Here is an 18,151-nt window from a genome sequence, read left to right as displayed (position 1 = left end):
CTCGAATAGTATCTTAACCTGGAAGAAAAAAGTAAAAAGTAAACGACGTCGAGAGAAGTGCGCTAACCTACCTTGCGTGTTGCGATGGCACCATGTCACAACCTCGTGGTGGACTTTAATAGCATTATACATCTGTTGAGCAGTGCCAACGCTCCTTTTCACGATAATGTCTTGAATAATGTCGTAATTTAATATATAAATCAGGCAAAACGACAATGCTCAAAATAATTGGCATAAGTAAGCTATCACCCCCCATCTGTTGCAAAGGAGGAATGGGATGACATCGTTGTGGAATGCTCATGTCACTCTACATTTACAGGTGTCAATGGCTATGTATCTACAACTCCAATTTCTCGCAGTATATATGATATTATTTAGCAGGAGCAGAATTGTATCCTTCTATAGTTCTCACGGGTACAATATCAAGGACTCATCGGTTCTCTGATGTTAGTCTTGTACGAGCTCACGCCCGTTGTGCCTTCGGCACAAATCGAAGGAGCACTATGCGCTCCTTCAGGGGAGGAAAATGAGTGTTGTTCCTTCGTCACAGGAAGCCAAGGAGGGCGTAGCCCTCCTTTGGCTTCCTGGCCTCAGGCTGCATCCTAATAAATTGTGCATTTTGAATGATTTTCCCATTTTTCCCTGCTTCCCATCTCTCATCTAGGGATCAGCAGGGGTATGGGAAACCCTTGAGGGTAGGGGTAGGAATTTGGACTTGAAGACCCCTGTACCCCTGGGAATATATCCCCAAATTGATTACCATAGGAGTGATGGATACATATAAAATTTTGAAGTTGTACATTTGCCTTCAAATGGTAAAATATATGTGATTGGAAAAAGTGTTACCCTGAGGTATACCCATGGTATCTATCTCTGGTACCCTTCAAAAACCCACACTTACACTGTGGGTGATGGTATATTGGTAAGTAAGGGTAAGGGTTTCACCTCAGATACCCTAGGGTATACCCATGCTAATCCTGTCTCCTGTCTCCTGTCTCCTGTCTCCTGTCTCCCGTCTCCCGTCTCCCGTCTCCCGTCTCCCGTCTCCCGTCTCCCGTCTCCCGTCTCCCGTCTCCCTCCGTCTCCCATCTCCCGTCTCCTGTCTCCCGTCTCCTGTCTCCTGTCTCCTGTCTCCTGTCTCCCGTCCTCTGGTTCTCTGGTTCTCCCAGTTTCCCATTCCCATTTTCCTGTCCTCCCATTTTCCAGTTTTTGAGTTTCTAAGTGATCTTTTTCTCCCTTTTTTATTTTTTTTTTCATAACCTTCTGTCATTCATCTCCCAATCTCTTTTATCTCATATTTGTTTTCCCCCTGTCTGTCATTGTATTATATGTTGTTCCATTATTTGCTCTATGTATACTACCATAACAATTACAGTAGGAAAAACACTCAAATCTAATCACACATCTCCCTTGCCCTGCTCAAACACATATTTTTTCATTATTTAATGCCATGTACACATACAGTTACCAAGGTCGTGCTAAGTTCCCAAAGGGCGATGCTATTTGAGTCGGTGTTCGAAAACACGTGACAAAACCACGCGAGCTGCCAAATCGAGGTTAAGCGAGGTAAGCGAAAACCACATGGCCTTTGGCGAAATACATGAAATACGCGCAAACCACGCGAGTGCAGCGAAAGTTCCCGAAACCGTTCTACTTTACTTCTTAGATATATCAGTGTCACCGTCCAACTTGACGTCGACAGTCGAGCGCGCTAACAGCTGCTGGGCAGTTTCATTCACTGCTTCCATTGCTCTTTCTGTGTATCTATTGCTTTATGTTATTACTCTCGCTTGTTCTATAACTCCTGGACCAGTCAGACTTGGACCCTTCACTCAAGATGCAAGGCTCTGAGGCTTCGATGATTCTCGACGGTGACTTGAATTGTTCATTCGACTCTGGTTTCGTGGACGTCACAATGGGTACAGCTTCTCCACGACCCTCACAGCACGAGCGCATCAAAACTGCTATCAAGATTCTCCGAGACGGGCGCATATCCATTCTTGACTTTATGTCTACAATCCTGGATCCTTCACAGCTCGATTTCGCTGTCAAGCACATGTTTAATGCGTCGAGTGAAGGTCTGATCCTGTCGCAGGAGCCGTGTGAGGCGTGGAAGGTGACCATTGAACATTGATAGTTGTTCCGGTGAAACAATGAGGTGAGTAAATTTTCCTACGCGAATTGACTGGTAGCAAATGTTCTGCATTAGCTCCAGCGCACTAACGACAATGCACGACCGAGCTTTGGTTTTACCTCCCAGAGAGCTGGATCTGCTGCAGTGTCCTCATTGATCGAGATCGTAGGAATGCCATATTTTGTCGATTTGAGAACCTGTGATAGTGAAATTCTACATGTTATGGTGCACGAAGTTGTTACACTTGGACTGAATTACCTGGGTGGCCTGCAGACATTTGAGTGGTGAGATAGTCATGCTAATGGTGCCAGGGCGGAGCAGAATGGGAATAATGATGCATAAAGTCTTCCCACTGCCTGTTCCTGCAGTAATCACACTATCTTGACCGTTCAAAGTTGCAAGAACTGCTTCGAGCTGAAATTGACGTGGAACAATGATGGTTGCCGTCAAAACGAACACAATCAAGCACGCGCGTAATGCGTCCATTCGGTCGATATCACCGAGTGTCTGAAGGTAGTTTGTTGGGAGCCGGTCTTGAATAAGATCATGTGCAAAACGATCCAGCACATCCAGTGATGCAGCACGGATGCCCTCTATGAGTGAGTGCTGGTCCATGAATTTCGCAAGTGTATTATGTAAGGCGCGTCGCGTTGCGTCAATAGAGAAATTATATTGTTTATTTCCTATTCTACGCACAGCTTAAAAAAACCTGGTTTTCTCATTGGCCAGACATCACGTTACCTTGGGAATGCTCAGTATCTGAATTCAAACCCAGTTTTACCAGTCTACATCATGGGACTGAACAGTATGCGTGTGGAAGAGGGAGATGGGAAAAATGGTCCTCGAACCACTCAAAGTTGGCGATCTGGCATACTCGGTGTCGTACTCCCCGGATGGGGCAAAACTAGCAGCAGGCACAAATTGGCACACCATCATTTGGAATTCAGCAAGTGGAGAAGAGTTGCTGAAAATAGAACAGTGGGCATGGTGAGTTGCATTCACTCCAAATGGTCTCTGTCTCGTTAGTGGAAACTACAAAGACATCCGAATATCAGATGCTACTACCAGAGACATCATCAAACAGTTCGACGCCCCCACCAAATTGTTTACCTCACTAGCCATTGCTCCCAATGGTACCAAATTAGCCATCACATCATACGACAACACAATCCGGTTTTTTGACCTGAATATTTTCGAACCCATCAGTGAGCCACTTGAGCACCCTGATGCTGTCGTGTGTGTGGCATTTTCCAAGGACAGCAAACTCATCGCAACTGGCTGTTGGGACGGAAATGTTCGCACATGGACAGTTCCTCTCAGCGGGTCTGGGAAGGAGCTCCAGCAGGTGAGTAAATGATCTTGTCATGTCATACTTCACGCCTGCTGACCTGTCATATAATCCACTCAGAAAATTCTCAATGTACGCCGTTTTCACGCTCGTTGTTTTGTAGAATCCCTCATTCCAGTCCTGCAGAAAACTATCCCAGACCCACGACCTCGCCCAAAACGCGCTCCAATACCGACTAATAGATTCTTCGATGATGCAAGTCCATATGATACAGTAGATTTGATGCATGTCTCACCATCCTTTGACAGTTTGATCCAACTGAATGCAATAATCGCGCCAGCACTACGTGCAACGCCAAAGGTTCCACAATCAAAAACATGGTAGATCGTATATTTTCTCGCTCCTCTACTTCCCAGGACCAAACTTCTCGCCCACTCAGGGTTCCCCTTGTGGATGTCTTTGCAACACGAGGCAAATATGTAAGCTTTCCTGACTTTTCGACATCCATGTAGTGACATTGATATTGTCTCGCAGCAGTACCGCTAATGCCCACAGTGGAAAAAGGCACAAGTTGTTGAAGGCACAACGTCCTCCTCGCAGTGCCTCAAGCAGCAGCACGCCACCAGCGGAGACATCCAATGTGGGCAATGAAACTGCGCCAGCAATGTTACAGACTGGAAATGCCAACACTTATGTTACAACTAACCACCCTTCTCCGTTGGACATTGAACATGTTCCAGGCATTAACTGCTTTGCAGTTCTTACAAGGTGTTTCCCATGTCTTTCCGGAACTCGACCGATAAGTCCTGCAGCTCCACGCACCAGTTAACCGGCCTCTGTTCCAAATCTTTTTGTTGGAGTAGATAGCATCCATGTACTAGCTGTTTTAAGACACATGCAATTCGATGTTGCTCCCAAAAGACATTGCTTGACAAATAACTAGCACTTCGTCCCCATCGTGTAGCATCGGAGTTGGTCAACCCAGTGTCTTAAATGACTGGGGCATACGAGAAATACGATACATTGTAAATCATGATCAAGTCATCGACGCTAAGCCAGTTCAATATTCTTATACAAGTCGTGATCAAGAGACCCTTCCGGCCCTGCAATCTGCACGAGTTGTGACATAAACTCTTGGCTCAAAGAACACGTATTTCAAAACTTCTCAATGCCGTTACAATTCATCTTGTTGATATTTATCCGCTGCTGGCCAATGATGTTTTTGTTAATGTTTAACTCACCAAGACTCAACCATCTGTCAACTGCCTTCTGTTGCATCCCTTGTTAATTCATAATCAAATATATAACCTCTGCGAGATCTGCACGACATTCGGCAAGACCGTTCACCATCTATCCGAGTCCATGCCCTATCGATCGCGATGAGTATCTCTGACCCGGCATAACGGGGCTTAGCTAGCATCTTGCTTATGTTCAGAACGCATTTGATCGAGTTCTGCCACTGGCCTGTTTCGCCGAATATGACGTCAATTTGTAACAAATTTGCAAAACATAGAACCATGTAGTAGTTTTGACTGGGTGTTGAACGTTGAGCTCCTGGTACAATAAAATTTGTGTGATAACGAGTATACGCGAAGCATCAAGAAACAGAGACGTGTCTTTGTGCGAGAGTGACTGAAAGGGAGAGAATACGCATACAAACCATCGACAAGCCTCCAAGACCATGTTCCAGCCTCATCGGCATTCAACATGTCTCGAGTGCATTAGCATATGTTGTTGATGTGTTCATGAGGTTTGACGGTTTGAAGTGTCGATTGTTGTTGACTGCTGCTAGAACATCAGAGAGGCGATGGGGGAGATGATATGCCATGAAGGGAATCGTGTAGAGAATGTGCAACATACTGAAGAAGGAGATGTGATTGGAGAGAAGAGTAGTGCAGAAACCTTGAAGAAACTGGATAATATCCAAATGCGTGAGCGGTTGGTTGTTGAGGTTAACTGTCAGTGGGGGGCAAAAATGCTGTTGCGAGTGGGTGAATCAGTTCGATGAAATGCTGTGCTTAGTGACTGCAAAATTAGAGGAATCAACACCATCATAGCTTTTCACATATTCAATATATTCAAAGACGAGCATATATGCGTAGGAGTACAATATTCCTGCAAGGGAATGAGCGCATATACTCACCTGAGGCGTCTCCGCATAACAGATGAATGGTTTTTTTAGCAAGCGCATCAGTACTTCAGTAATTAACGAACCAAGATATGGACACACCATTCAATCTACCAATTCCACTCGACACTCGGACACATAAAATAGCAATACGTACATGTAATATGTCCTGCAAGAGCATATGCTCAAAGGGATGATTTGAAATGGAGTCATAGTCTATTATTTTTAGACTTACTGTGACAGTTGGTTTGCGCATGTTTGGTTCATGTTAAGACGAGTCTGTCATCAACGTTGTCAACGTTGGCCTCGGCCGCCATCTTGAGCCGTCGACGCGTCCTTCCTGGACAATTCAACAATGTTGCAGCCCCTATCCACCATGGGCATCTCGCTATTAAGGCCTCTGCTAAGCACTAAGCTCTCAGGATCTATATATCTGCGCGGCTCAAACCAATTTGCTCAGCACCTCGTTTGATATATATAGCTGCTAAGAATGCAGAAGCTATTCATTTCGTTGTGAGTTTTCCAGAGCTCGTTTGCTTGCGGAAATTTTCCGAGATTGGGATGATCCTACCTAGTGTGCAGAACAGTGTGTAGCTATAGATTGTGAACGGTTCACGAGTTTAGTGCAACACATTGATATGCATAATCTATACTTGTCACAAATCATGGATTTCATCAAACTTCCAATCACATGCACTCATAGATTGAATACCAGCCTTTCAGCGCCAGTCCTACCAGCGGTGCTTTTTGGATGATGGGATTTGTTGCGATACTGGTACATACAAAGTACATCTCCCCCGAGCTTCAAGAACAATCGTGCATGCACCCTGAGCACTCCACTCCATCATCAACCAGTGCGTTCGAGACAATGCGACTGGTCCTCTGAAGAGTTTTGATATCGTGCAAAAGTGCTGTGTGCCTGGCCCGGAGGACCCCCTCATTTGCTACAAGAGCATGCGTGCATAGTGAGCTCGTGTTGCCAGCTTCCGTCAGTCCTCGAGATTGTATAGATGATCGCGAAGCTCGATGACGCCATCACATACATCTTGGAGGAGCATTCTCATTGAAGGAATGACGATCCTTGATCCGGGGCGCTGATTAAAAGCATACTTGATGAACCTGTTATGGGCCAGACCAGCTTGGGAAGAGAGGGTTCAATAATTGGACTCTTCGATGTTCAAATTTTGAACGTCCAAGTAAACTAGCCCAGCATGATAATAAAAATAAACTTCAGTCGACGTACGACAACGTCCTCATCAACTGCAAAGGCCTCCCAAACACTGGTACACCTACACGCAGGAGCTCATTTCACTCTCTGCAATCTGCAGCTGGCGTTTTCTGTTCAGTTATGATCATAAGGGATCCTTCCGTTGGACGCTCCACTCATGATCCAGTGGCCGCCCATGTGGAGGTGCTGCAACAGTCCTTTGACGCACACGCTATATGGTCGATAGCAGTTTGTTGGCAGTTTATATGCTTAATCCCGTGCGCATATGGGCCAGTCAGCTCCGTGTCCGCATGGCCACCAAGTTTAAAATCGCGGAATTAATTGCCCTGCAGTGCAGTAGTAATCAGGAGAAGCTATGCAATGGAGCGAATTTCCCACTTTCAAGACCCAACGATGCTGGCAGGAACGAAAAATATCATGTTCCTCAGCCCGACTTGGAGGTCCTACCACCACAGCCAACCAACATCAAGCGATTGATTCGTTACATTCGTGTTATCACTTATTAGTACAAGATAAATGTAAGAGATCTTGGGTCGACTGACTTGGACATGGCCGGGCAGTGACAACATGTTGAAACATAGTGAAAACGACCAAGGCGCCTACCGAAGAAAACTCCTGAAAGAGGCGCTGAAGACGTTGCTAAACCGTATGCAGGACAACACGTGTCTACAGCAAAGGGTTTGGCGATAGTCAGCATCTTACAGAAGATGCAACTTGATGACTACTCACCATAGCACATGTAAGTGATCGTTGTTCCCTCAGTATTCAGTATTCCTGTTAACTGGGACACCGAACAAGATTGAATGGCAGTCACCACCCACAAAGCATCCACAAAAGCGCCCGCCCAGTCTGTTGAACTGACACTCAAGGGTCATGAGGAAACTGTGTATGAAGTAGCTTTCATCTTCGGTACCCGTCTCCTCGTCACTGGCTCTGCCGACAAGAGTCTTCGGGTGTGGGATCTGGACACAGGAAAACAAGTGGGAGAGCCCTTGTTGGGACACGATGATGAAGTCCGCAGGGTCTCGGCGTCCCCTGATGGACGTTGGATAGCGAGTGGAGGAGAGAATGGTAGCATCCTGGTCTGGGAAGTTGTGACAAAGAAGAGAGAGCTCAAAAGAGTGCCCGTCTCGTTCAAGGGCCATGAGAATGCGGTTCAGGGCATCGTATTTGCACCGGACAACAAGACATTTGCAAGTGCATCGCGGGACAAAACGGTATGCGTGTGGAAGAGGGAGACAGGAAAAATAGTCCTCGGACCACTCAAAGTGGGCAATGAGGCAAACTCGGTGTCGTACTCCCGGAGAAACAACAATACTGAGAGGAACAAAGAAATGCTCCTGACTGTATCTAAAAAGTTGTAGGTCGTGCATTGCCTAGTCTGCGATACTTGAGATGGCAAGTGCATTCGACCCTAAAGGGGAAGCAGGTGCAGCGGAGATCTAGAGGTACGCGCTTCAGCGAAGCGCGAGAAAGCGCAGGTGCACGCAAGGTACGAAGGCGCGGGAACGCGCGCGCGTATTAGCGCGAAGCGCGGGAAAGCGCGCGCGTGTAAGCGGAAATAAGAGAGACTAAACTTATGTGAAGATATAAGCAAGATAAAGGATGTGAGATGTGTTGTGCTAATGAATAGATTGCTACTGCGACTTTCTAAGTAGTAAGTACTAGGTAAAGTTGGGTGAAAAGTAAGGTTCTACTGCTGGCGCTTATATAGCGCGCCTAAACGCGCTCATGCGGAGCCGAAGCGCTACCGAGTAGGTATGTAAAAATATATATGAGTGAGAAACTATGATAAAAATAAAGGTGGAACTATGCTAATAAAGGAAATGGAAATATACGCACTAGGGAGCTTGGTGGACAGTGGATGGATGCATCTGGATGGCTGGCGCTATAGGGCGCGCAAGCGCGGGAACGCGCGCGCGCGTATACATCGTGAAGCGCGGGAATGGTGCGCGCATGGCGCGCGTTGCGCGGGAAAGCTGCGCGTCATATAGGAATCACTGTGGATGGTACACAGAGTGATGCTGCGAGTTGGTGCTGTATACTCCCTAGTGTAAAGCGCCATATCACACTATGAGATGCACGAGTCTCTACACCGGGATGGGACAAAACTAGCAGCAGGCACAGAGGAGCACATCATCATTTGGAATTCAGCAAGTGGAGAAGAGTTGCTGAAAATAAAACAGCGGGCATTCAGACACGCATTCACTCCAGATGGTCTCCGTTTCGTCAGTGGAAACTGGAAAGACATCTGAATATCAGATGCTACCACCGGAGACATCATCAAACAGTTCGACGCGCACACAAACAACAGCTTTTCCTCACTAGCCATTGCTCCCAATGGCACCAAATTCGCCACCACATCATACGACAAGACCACATGGTTCTTTGACCTGACCACATTCGAACCCATTGGCGAGCCACTCAAGCACCCTGATGATGTCCAGTGTGTGGCATTTTCCGAGGACAGCCAACTCATTGCTACTGGCTGTAATGACTACATCGTTCGCACATGGACAGTTCCTCTGAGCGAGTCAGAGAAGGAGCTCCAACAGGTGAGCAAAATTTCTTGTCGTATCAATACTTCACACCCACTGACCTATCATACAGTCCACTCAGAAAATTCTCGAGGTACGCCGCTTTCACGCTCGTTTTGTACAATCCCTAATTTCAGTCCTGAAGAAAACCATCCCAGACCCACGGCCTCGCCCAAAACGCGCTCCAATACAAACTAGTAGATTCTTCGATGATGTAAGTCCATATGATGCAGTAGATCTGATGCACGTCTCACTATCCTTTGACAGTTTGATCCAACTGAACGCAGCATTCACGCCGGTAATACGCGCAACGCCAAAGGCTCCAAAATCAAAAACATGATAGATCGTATCTTTTCTCGCTCCTCCGCTTCCCAGGACCAAACTGCTCGCACACGCGGGGGTTCCCTTGTGGACGTCTTTGCAACACGAGGCAAATATGTAAGCTTTCCTGACTTTTCGACATCCATCTCAGTGACCTTGATATTGTCTCGCAGCGCACCGCTAATGCCCAGAGTGGAAAAAGGGATAGGTTGTTGAAGGCACAACATCCTCCTCGCAACTGGCAAGCTCACGCTGGTGCCTCAAGCAGCAGCGCGCCACCAGCGGAGACATCCAATGTGGTCAATGAAACTGCGCCAGCAACGTTGCAGACCGGAAATGCCAGCGCTTCTACTACAACTAACCACTCTTCTCCGTTGAACATTGAACATGTTCCAGGCATTAGCTGCTTTGCAGTTCTTACAAGATACTTCCCGTGTCTTGCACGAACCTGACTGATAAGTCCTGCTGCTCCGCGCACCAACTGAGTGTCCTTTCCCTTGCAAATCTTTTATGTTGGAGAAGATATCACGCATGCACAAAGTATTCGAAGACACATGTAATTTCCAAAATACACTGCTTTATATCTGACTAGTACTTCGACCTCATGGTGTCACATCACAAGCATAGTCAACCTAGTGTATTACAATGACTGGGGCATACGAGAAATACGATACATTGTAAATCATGACCAAGTCATCGACACTAGCCAGTTCAATATTCTTATACAAGTTGTTATTAAGAGACTCGTTGAACTGCATCCCCGACTCCCACGAAGTGGGAGAAGGGTTTTGTCAGACGCAAACATGCTCATTTTTCTGTCAATGGACATGTCGTGGGAATTGATTACGTACATAACTGAGACATTTATGATTCACTGTCTTTGTTCATTTATTTTCACCGCCTTCAGCCTTCTCCGTACTCTCGACCCAATATTGCCTATCGTCTTTTTTTACCTCCGGTGCCCTGTGGTGGGACTCGTACATTGTGATGTTAGCTTAGGCCTGACTGACTGTTATATCCATGAATGGGAGGACTTAGACGAGCCCATGAGAATTCACATGGAAATTGTGAGAGTACAAGAAACGATCAAGGTATTATCGGAGTATCGGAGTCGGGGACTGGCGCTCGCCGCCGCTACGATATAGGAACGCTGGCCCTTAAATTGGGGCAAGTACGACACCCGACTTGAAGAGCTTGGTCAGGATCTTCTCCACGTCAGACACTTCTGTCCTGCGTCAAATGATAAGCAGGTGCCACTGAGAGATGAGGACATGGAAGCACCTATTGAGAAGCGAGGTTCTTCTGGAGGATGTCTCCTCCCGACCAAGGTTTTGGTAGAGGAACACCGGGATGCCCAGGGCGAGGGGATCGACATTATTGTGAAGACGTTCAAGAGCAGTGACACCATTCTACAGCGCGCCATCATAGAACACATTCGAGGAAATTCACACAAACAAGGGCGCATGCAGACTCGGAATACGTCTGTGACCAAATACAACCAACTGTTCGAAGAGCAATTATGTCAGAGCGTGTACCACATTCTTCAAGTTGTCCATGATAATAACTAGACTGAGCTGCTGGTGATGATCGAGGACAACCCGCTTACAGTCAAACACCGGAAGGATCGAGACGCGCTGAAAGTATGGATAACGTACAACCTGTATGCGGGACACCACGTGTCTGCAGCAAGGCCCGACATGTGGATGCGCTGACAACAATAGTGAGGACCTATAGGATATAAATATTAATTTGACCGCCACTCACCATAGCACGCGCGAGTGTCTGCTCCCCCACTCGAAGCTCCTGCTGACCGACAAATTGAGCAAGATCGAATATCGAATGGCGGCCACCACTCAGAAAGACAGTCACAGAACAACCCCGCCAACTCAAGAAGAAACATCTCAGCCCACACTCACGCTCGTGGGTCATGAAGAATGGGTGTCCGGCGTAGTTTTCATCCCTCGTACGAACCTCCTCGTCACTAGCTCCGCCGACAAGAGCCTTCGAGTGTGGAATATGGACACAGGGAAACAAGTGGGAGATCCCTTGTTGGATCACGATTGCGCAGTCTGGAAGGTCGCAGCGTCCTCCGATGGGCGTTGGATTGTAAGTGGAGGATGGAATGGAAGTATCCTGCTCTGGGAAATTGCAACAGACAAGACAGATCTCAAGAGAGAGCCCGTCTCGTTCAAGGGTCATCAAATTCTGCTTCGGGGCCTTGCATTTGCACCAGACAGCGAAACGTTTGCAAGTGCATCAAATGACTTGACAGTATGCGTTTGGAAGAGGGAGACGGGACAAATAGTTGTCGGGCCGCTCCGACTGGGCGAGCTGCCAAACTCGGTCTCGTACTCTCAGGATGGAAGAAAACTTGCAGCAGGCACCGACAAACACATTATCGTTTGGAACGCAACGAATGGAGAAGAACTGCTCAAGATACAAAAGCGGGCATACAGAATCGCATTCACTCCAGATAGTCTCCGTCTCGTCAGTGGGGACTGCAACAACATCCGAATCACAGATGTTGCTACTGGAGACATAATAAAACAGTTCGACGCGCACAACAAACCCTGTCAATCATTAGCCATTGCTCCCAATGGCAGCAAATTTGCGACCACTTCAACCGATAAGACCACACGATTCTTTGACATGAACACATTCGAACCCATCGGCGAGCCACTCGAGCACCCTGATGTCGTCTTGTGTGTGGCATTTTCCAAGGACAGCCAGCTCATCGTCACTAGCTGTGAGGACAAGCTCATTCGCACATGGACAGTCCCTCTGAGTGAGTCAGAGATGGAGCTCGAAGAAGTGAGCAAGTTCTCTCATCATGTCATACTTTGCGCTAACCTGTTATATAGTCCACTCAGAAGATTCTTCAGGTACGCTTTCACGCTCGTTATTTTGTACGATCCCTAACTTCAGTCCTGCAGAAAAGAGCGGCAGCACGCTGCTGGCGGTGACATCCATTGTGGTTGATGAAACTACGCCAGCAACGTGGCAGACTGGAAATACCAGTGCAGCTAGCAATCCCCCTTCCCCGTTGGATGTTGAACGTGTTCCAGACATCAGCTGCTTTGCAGCTCTCACAAGATGCTTCCCGCGTCTTTCACGTACTCGACGAATAAGCCCTGCCACTCCCCACACCCTCTAAGCGGCCTCTCCTATCCGAACCTTTTCGTTGGCATAGATATAACTGTCGCATTTATTTTCTTTCAAATACTTATGCAAACATGAACGACTCCACTTGTACTATGATACACAACATTCATAGATGTTCGGAATGGTATTTTCTCTTCATCCTCCTTTCGCGAACTCTGGACAGAACACGAAAACGGCAGTCAAGACTCCGATCTCGCACATGCACACTTACACCACCTCGGACTATCAAAAGACCGCAGTTTTGGTCGGTGCCATCGATATCCCCGCAATCTCGACTAAAGCACTTGCTGAAAGCGCAACCTAGATCTTAACGAATCTACTGGACATTACTACACAACCACCCCGGCTTGACGAAGTGTCCAATAACTGCTGTTCTTATCTCAACGCTTTCTATGTTAGCTTACCATCATCAGCCGGAGTCCCAACAATCTGATACAGTTGCAGTCTTGTATGATGCTGTTGCCAACGGTGACCAAGGCATAGATGTTGTCGGCGAGAACCATTCTGTAAGTACTGGTGCAGTGATATTCACGAGTCACAGTATTGGAAGGACAAAGTTCATTCACTACTACAGACTGGTCAGTAAGAGCACAACGACGCACAGGAGCTCGTTTCACACTCCTCGATCCGCAGTCAGCGTTCTCTGTTCAGTGGTATGCTTCTGTCGGATGCTCCACTCATATTCTACTACCTGTCTGGAGACACTGCAACAGTCCTTAAACAGTTTGGCGTCCACGCCCTATCGATAGCAGTTTGTATGCTTCACCTCGCACGCATATGGACCAGTTCAGCATCTCTCGCTCCGTGTTCGCATGGCGGTCAAACTTGTAATCGCGCAATAAATTGACTTGCAGTGCTCAGGAGAAACTATGCAATGGAGCAAAGCTGCCAATTTCAAGGACCAATGATGCTGGCAGGAACGAACATCTCATTCTGCCTCAGCCTCATCCAGTGGATGGTGCTATTACCACTTTCGAATCCATTGGCGAGCCACTCGAGCACCCTGCTACAGTCGTTTGTGTGGCATTTTCCGAGGGCAGCAAACTCATCGCGACTGGCTGTTACGAAGGACATGTTCGTACATGGACAGTTCCTCTGAGCGAGTCAGAGAAGGAGCTCCAACAGGTGAGCAAATTTTCCCGTCGTATCATACTTCACGCCCGCTGACCTGTCATATAGTCCACCGAGAAAATTCTCAATGTACGCCGCTTTCACGCTCGTTGTTTTGTACAATCCCTAATTTCAGTCATACAGAAAATCATTCCAGACCCATGGCCTCGCCCAAAACGCGCTCCAATACCGACTAATAGATTCTTCGATGATGTAAGTTCATATGATACAGTGGATCTGATGCACGTCTCACTATCCTTTGACAGTTTTATCCAACTGAACGCAATAATCGCGCCAGCACTACGTGCAACGCCAAAGGTTCCACAATCAAAAACATGGTAGATCGTATCTTTTCTCGCTCCTCCGCTTCCCAGGACCAAACTCCTCGCCCACTCGGTGTTCCCTTTGTGGACGTCTTTGCAACACGAGGCAAATATGTAAGCTTTCCTGACTTTTCGACATCCATGTAGTGACGTTGATATTGTCTCGCAGCGTACCGCTAATGCCCACAGTGGAAAAAGGCACAAGTTGTTGAAGGCACAACGTCCTCCTCGCAACTGGCAAGGTCACGCTGGTGCCTCGAGCAGCAGCACGCCACCAGCGGAGACATCCAATGTGGTCAATGAAACTGCGCCGGCAACGTTGCAGACTGGAAGCGCCAGACCCTCTTCCCCACCAGACGTCGCACCTGCCCCACACAGCAGTTGCTTTACGGTTCTCGCAAGGTGCCTCCCATGTTTATCACGATCCGCTTCGGCTTCCCGCTAGGCTTCTTGTCCCTTTTGAGAATTTTCGTCGGAGTAGATGTCACTGGATCCATCGGATACTTATGCAATTCGATGATGTTCCCGGTAGAGGACTACCATCGTATGGAGCAGCATCCTCTCGTTCGGCTGAATAGATACCACTTGTTCACCAGTCATACCTAATTTTTTGGATTGTTTGCACTAACAGAGCACACAATGTCGTGTAACCTTATCCCATACTTGCATGGCCAACCTAATGTATTCACAAAGCATCTATCGACTGTCGCATACAAGAGGCATAGTCGCATATCCTGATTTCAGCATAAGCATAAAGTACTTCAAAAGTCAAACACCGCATACGCGGCGAGCAGCACGCGGACCACTATGCAGACATACGGATGTACCGTAACATTCGTGCACGCGACGAGACTGTCGCATGACAACCGCCGGCTCGCTGAAGAAAAGGGATAAGCTGAAGACACCGACAGGCTGCCAAGATGCGACAAGAAGCGCAAGGGAGCTGGCCGTGGCGTCACCAGCCATGAACCAGTCATACACATAACAGCTCGCGCAGTCATAGTGCGCGCATAGGATCCGCAGCAGTGGAATAACTCGCGCCATCTAGAACGCAGTCCCGCCCGATTGTGTCTCCGCATACTGGCTCTTCACGTCGTCGAGGTCTGTCGTGCCGTCCTGACTCTCGTAATCATACGCACTCATGCTGGCCGTGTCAAAAGCACCAGCAGCAGAGGAGAATGATCCACGCCTCTGTAAACGGTCTGACTGCGAGAATGCCATGGCAGAACAGCTAATGCTTGCGGTGCTTGGCGGTCCAGTATCCTGAGAGATGATGGAACTGGCGTAGCTACCGTTGTGGCACAAGATCATGTCCAAGAAGCGTGTAATACCGGTCAGGAGTTTGATACATTGATGATTTTGATCCGATAGTGGAATGAACATACGATGTAACCATGAACGCTCTTCTCGGCTTCATCGAAACATGCCGTTCTTGCTGCATACATCCACATCTTGATTGTCCGAGCAACTTTGTCTCAGACCTTGTGTTAGTCAGACTTACGCTCACCCAATTTCTAAACCAGATATGGACATCCAGGTTCGTCCCCTTGGCCTGGGCCCATTCGAAGGAATCACTCACTGGCTCGCATTTATCCGAATAATATCTTCCTTGCAAATCGCAGGTGTGCTCTTTACGGACTGGCTGCATTTCCCAAGGTCAATGTCAGTGTGTTCGGACCTATCCCGCTGCCGATAATTCTACGCGACGAGACATTGAAGATGACACCAAAGGTACGAACACCCAGCACGGACATGTCGGGTTGAAAAAGCGAAAAAGGCAGTCCCCATTTCAGTGATATTTGGGCGCTGATCTACCGTAAAGCCAAAGATCCGGCACCGACAGGCATGTACCACCAGGGTCCCAATGATCTGCGATAATATGAGGAGTTTGCGAGACATGGAAACAAATTTAATGATATGCGAGTCGGAGATCCCCGCACCCCCGGAAATGATATGCATCAAACCGCTTTTTGTGGATTGAACAGTTCAAGATGACTAGTGATCACCCACGTCATCCTGTGTTTAACGGAGATAGCCTGCTTTTGACCTCCAGATCATAAGAGAACGCCCTGAGATCGAATCGTTATTGGATGACAAATGTGATGGGTGACGAAACCTCAGGCTGACTGAGCTGTAACGAAATCCACGAAATGACAGCTTGAAGCCACCCAACCCAATCTGTAATATGATGAGAGCATGATAAACTTACATAAAGAAGTAGTAAGTCATGTCTTGCAAACCTAGTACCACAATTGTTTCCCTTGATCCTGTGATAGTACGTACTCGTCGTGCACATGTCCGAGTACCTAGTATGTTTTTGCCGCGACCAGGCATAAGTAAGAGCCGACGGCGATGCGTCACGGTGGAGTGTCCGAGTGGATGAGTAACTGCCGGCAGACTGTCGTATCCTCCTTGTGAGTATCTGCCATCTTTTTGACGTGGCTAGACCACCAGTGGTTCCTCGATGGGTATTGACTAGGACTATTGAGTCATCAGTATGTACTCACATATTTCGGCCGTTAAATCAACGTGTCATGATAGTACGAGTGCTAAATACATCATGCACATGAATCATACATCGAGCTCCGGGGATGCACAAACGGCTTACAATATTAATATTAATGCAGTGGATTGCGCGATGTGAAAATGTTGCAATGTCATAGTGGCATGAGAACAATGTACCTGATAATCTAAAGATAGCAACCGCCCGCGGGGCTTTCCTGAATGAGTCATACACAATAATCTTCAGTACTTTATCATGTAATCAATCTTATTGTCGGACTGTCATCACTCTAGGTCAGCATCGACGCCCGACGGCCCGCCGCATAGCACAAAATGAGAGCTGTTGTTCAACGCGTCGCATCGGCCTCGGTATCAGGTAAAAATTATTAGCAAATCCATCACAGCTAATGTACCTAATCTGCATCGCAGTCGAGGGAAATGTGATCTCAAGCATATCCCGAGGACTGATGGTCTTAGTTGGAATCGGTACTGGTATGGATATGTACGCTGTGCAGATACATAGCCAACGAGTACCTGCACAGGATAGATGACACGCTTGCGGATGTCGAAACATTGGCCAACAAAATGCAAGGATGAGCGTATCCTCGGCCCTTGTTCTCCGTACTGACCACTAGCAATAGACTTAACATCCGCGTCTTCGATGCGAATGGCTTGATGTGGAAGTCGAACGTCAAGGACATCGCTGGCCAGGTCCTCTGTGTCTCCCAGTTCACGCTGATGGCAAACACTACCAAAGGCAACAAACCTGATTTTCATCGTGCGATGGTGTGCCATCTCAATATCTTGATAATTTAACGCCAATTGAATTGCTTTTCCACAGTCCTCGAATGCCTCCAGAGAACTGTATGCAACGTTTCTTGAGAAAATGCGGCATCTGTACGTGCCGGATCGAATACAAGGTTAGCTTCGTTCTAGTCGAGTGCACGATGACGTGGTTAATGTACTTTCCAGACGGGCAATTCGGTGCCATGATGGATGTATCGTTGACAAATGAGGTATGGCGTATCGCTACTCGAGCTTTTTATGCGGTGATGCATGCTGGCTTCATAGGGACCTGTTACTCTGACGTTGGATACTCGGAAGTTTGAGTATGTTTCCGTTTCAGGAGGTACAGACAAGAAATCGAGAGAGAACGACAATAAAGAGGCCAAGAATCAAATGGCTGATGTTGCTGGCTCGAGACCTGCTGCCAGTGTCAATCCAGGCTCGACTGATTCGGAGGTCGACGTTCCGTAGTGTTCGTGTGCGTGAACAATGTCATTTCTTCATCAATTTCTTTGACCCTGTTGCCGTTCCTGACAAAGTAGACTGAACCGCGAAAGTCAGTTTTGTAAGTTTGGATACTGAAAAGCCGATGTCACAGCAAGCTGGGCCATGTGGCATCAACTCGGAAGTAT

The 18,151-nt window shown here is 47.5% G+C and overlaps 4 protein-coding genes across 4 annotated transcripts; 1 reads left to right on the top strand and 3 right to left on the bottom strand.

Annotated features, from left to right (window-relative positions):
• Positions 1–667: 667 nt before the first annotated feature.
• Positions 668–1,257, bottom strand: F5891DRAFT_986109 (uncharacterized protein; the record flags this gene model as incomplete). Its single annotated transcript, XM_041377696.1, has 2 exons — positions 668–806; positions 902–1,257. 2 exons carry the CDS (start codon positions 1,255–1,257, stop codon positions 668–670), a joined length of 495 nt encoding a protein of 164 aa, XP_041218768.1.
• A 772-nt stretch (positions 1,258–2,029) lies between these two features.
• F5891DRAFT_963388 (uncharacterized protein) lies at positions 2,030–2,620 on the bottom strand (the record flags this gene model as incomplete). The annotated part of the gene is made up of 3 exons (XM_041375996.1): positions 2,030–2,185; positions 2,254–2,331; positions 2,393–2,620. The coding sequence occupies 3 exons, from the start codon at positions 2,618–2,620 to the stop codon at positions 2,030–2,032; spliced, it is 462 nt and encodes a 153-aa protein (XP_041218767.1).
• A 12,552-nt stretch (positions 2,621–15,172) lies between these two features.
• F5891DRAFT_1067619 (uncharacterized protein) lies at positions 15,173–15,497 on the bottom strand. The gene has a single exon (XM_041363157.1). It carries the CDS (start codon positions 15,450–15,452, stop codon positions 15,276–15,278), a length of 177 nt encoding a protein of 58 aa, XP_041218766.1. The 5' UTR covers positions 15,453–15,497; the 3' UTR covers positions 15,173–15,275.
• A 1,509-nt stretch (positions 15,498–17,006) lies between these two features.
• F5891DRAFT_51143 (D-Tyr tRNAtyr deacylase-like domain-containing protein) lies at positions 17,007–18,095 on the top strand. Its single transcript, XM_041372089.1, has 8 exons — positions 17,007–17,109; positions 17,163–17,225; positions 17,281–17,320; positions 17,375–17,519; positions 17,575–17,653; positions 17,706–17,749; positions 17,805–17,997; positions 18,062–18,095. The coding sequence occupies exons 1-7, from the start codon at positions 17,067–17,069 to the stop codon at positions 17,988–17,990; spliced, it is 600 nt and encodes a 199-aa protein (XP_041218765.1). The 5' UTR covers positions 17,007–17,066; the 3' UTR covers positions 17,991–17,997; positions 18,062–18,095.
• The last annotated feature ends 56 nt before the right edge of the window (positions 18,096–18,151 follow it).

Source organism: Suillus fuscotomentosus (assembly GCF_016647785.1).
Source record: "Suillus fuscotomentosus strain FC203 chromosome Unknown F5891scaffold_106, whole genome shotgun sequence".
Lineage (NCBI taxonomy): Eukaryota > Fungi > Basidiomycota > Agaricomycetes > Boletales > Suillaceae > Suillus > Suillus fuscotomentosus.
This window is presented reverse-complemented; position numbering and strand designations above follow the sequence as displayed.

What these genes read in the sequence shown, in the direction of transcription:
- F5891DRAFT_1067619 (XM_041363157.1), bottom strand. Translation starts at nt 15,452, where the DNA reads ATGGCATTCTCGCAGTCAGACCGTTTACAGAGGCGTGGATCATTCTCC.
- F5891DRAFT_51143 (XM_041372089.1), top strand. Translation starts at nt 17,067, where the DNA reads ATGAGAGCTGTTGTTCAACGCGTCGCATCGGCCTCGGTATCAG. An exon ending in CTTAGTTGGAATCGGTACTG is followed by an intron (nt 17,226 to 17,280) that starts GTATGGATATGT and finishes TGCACAGGATAG; the next exon opens with ATGACACGCTTGCGGATGTC. An exon ending in GAAACATTGGCCAACAAAAT is followed by an intron (nt 17,321 to 17,374) that starts GCAAGGATGAGC and finishes CACTAGCAATAG; the next exon opens with ACTTAACATCCGCGTCTTCG.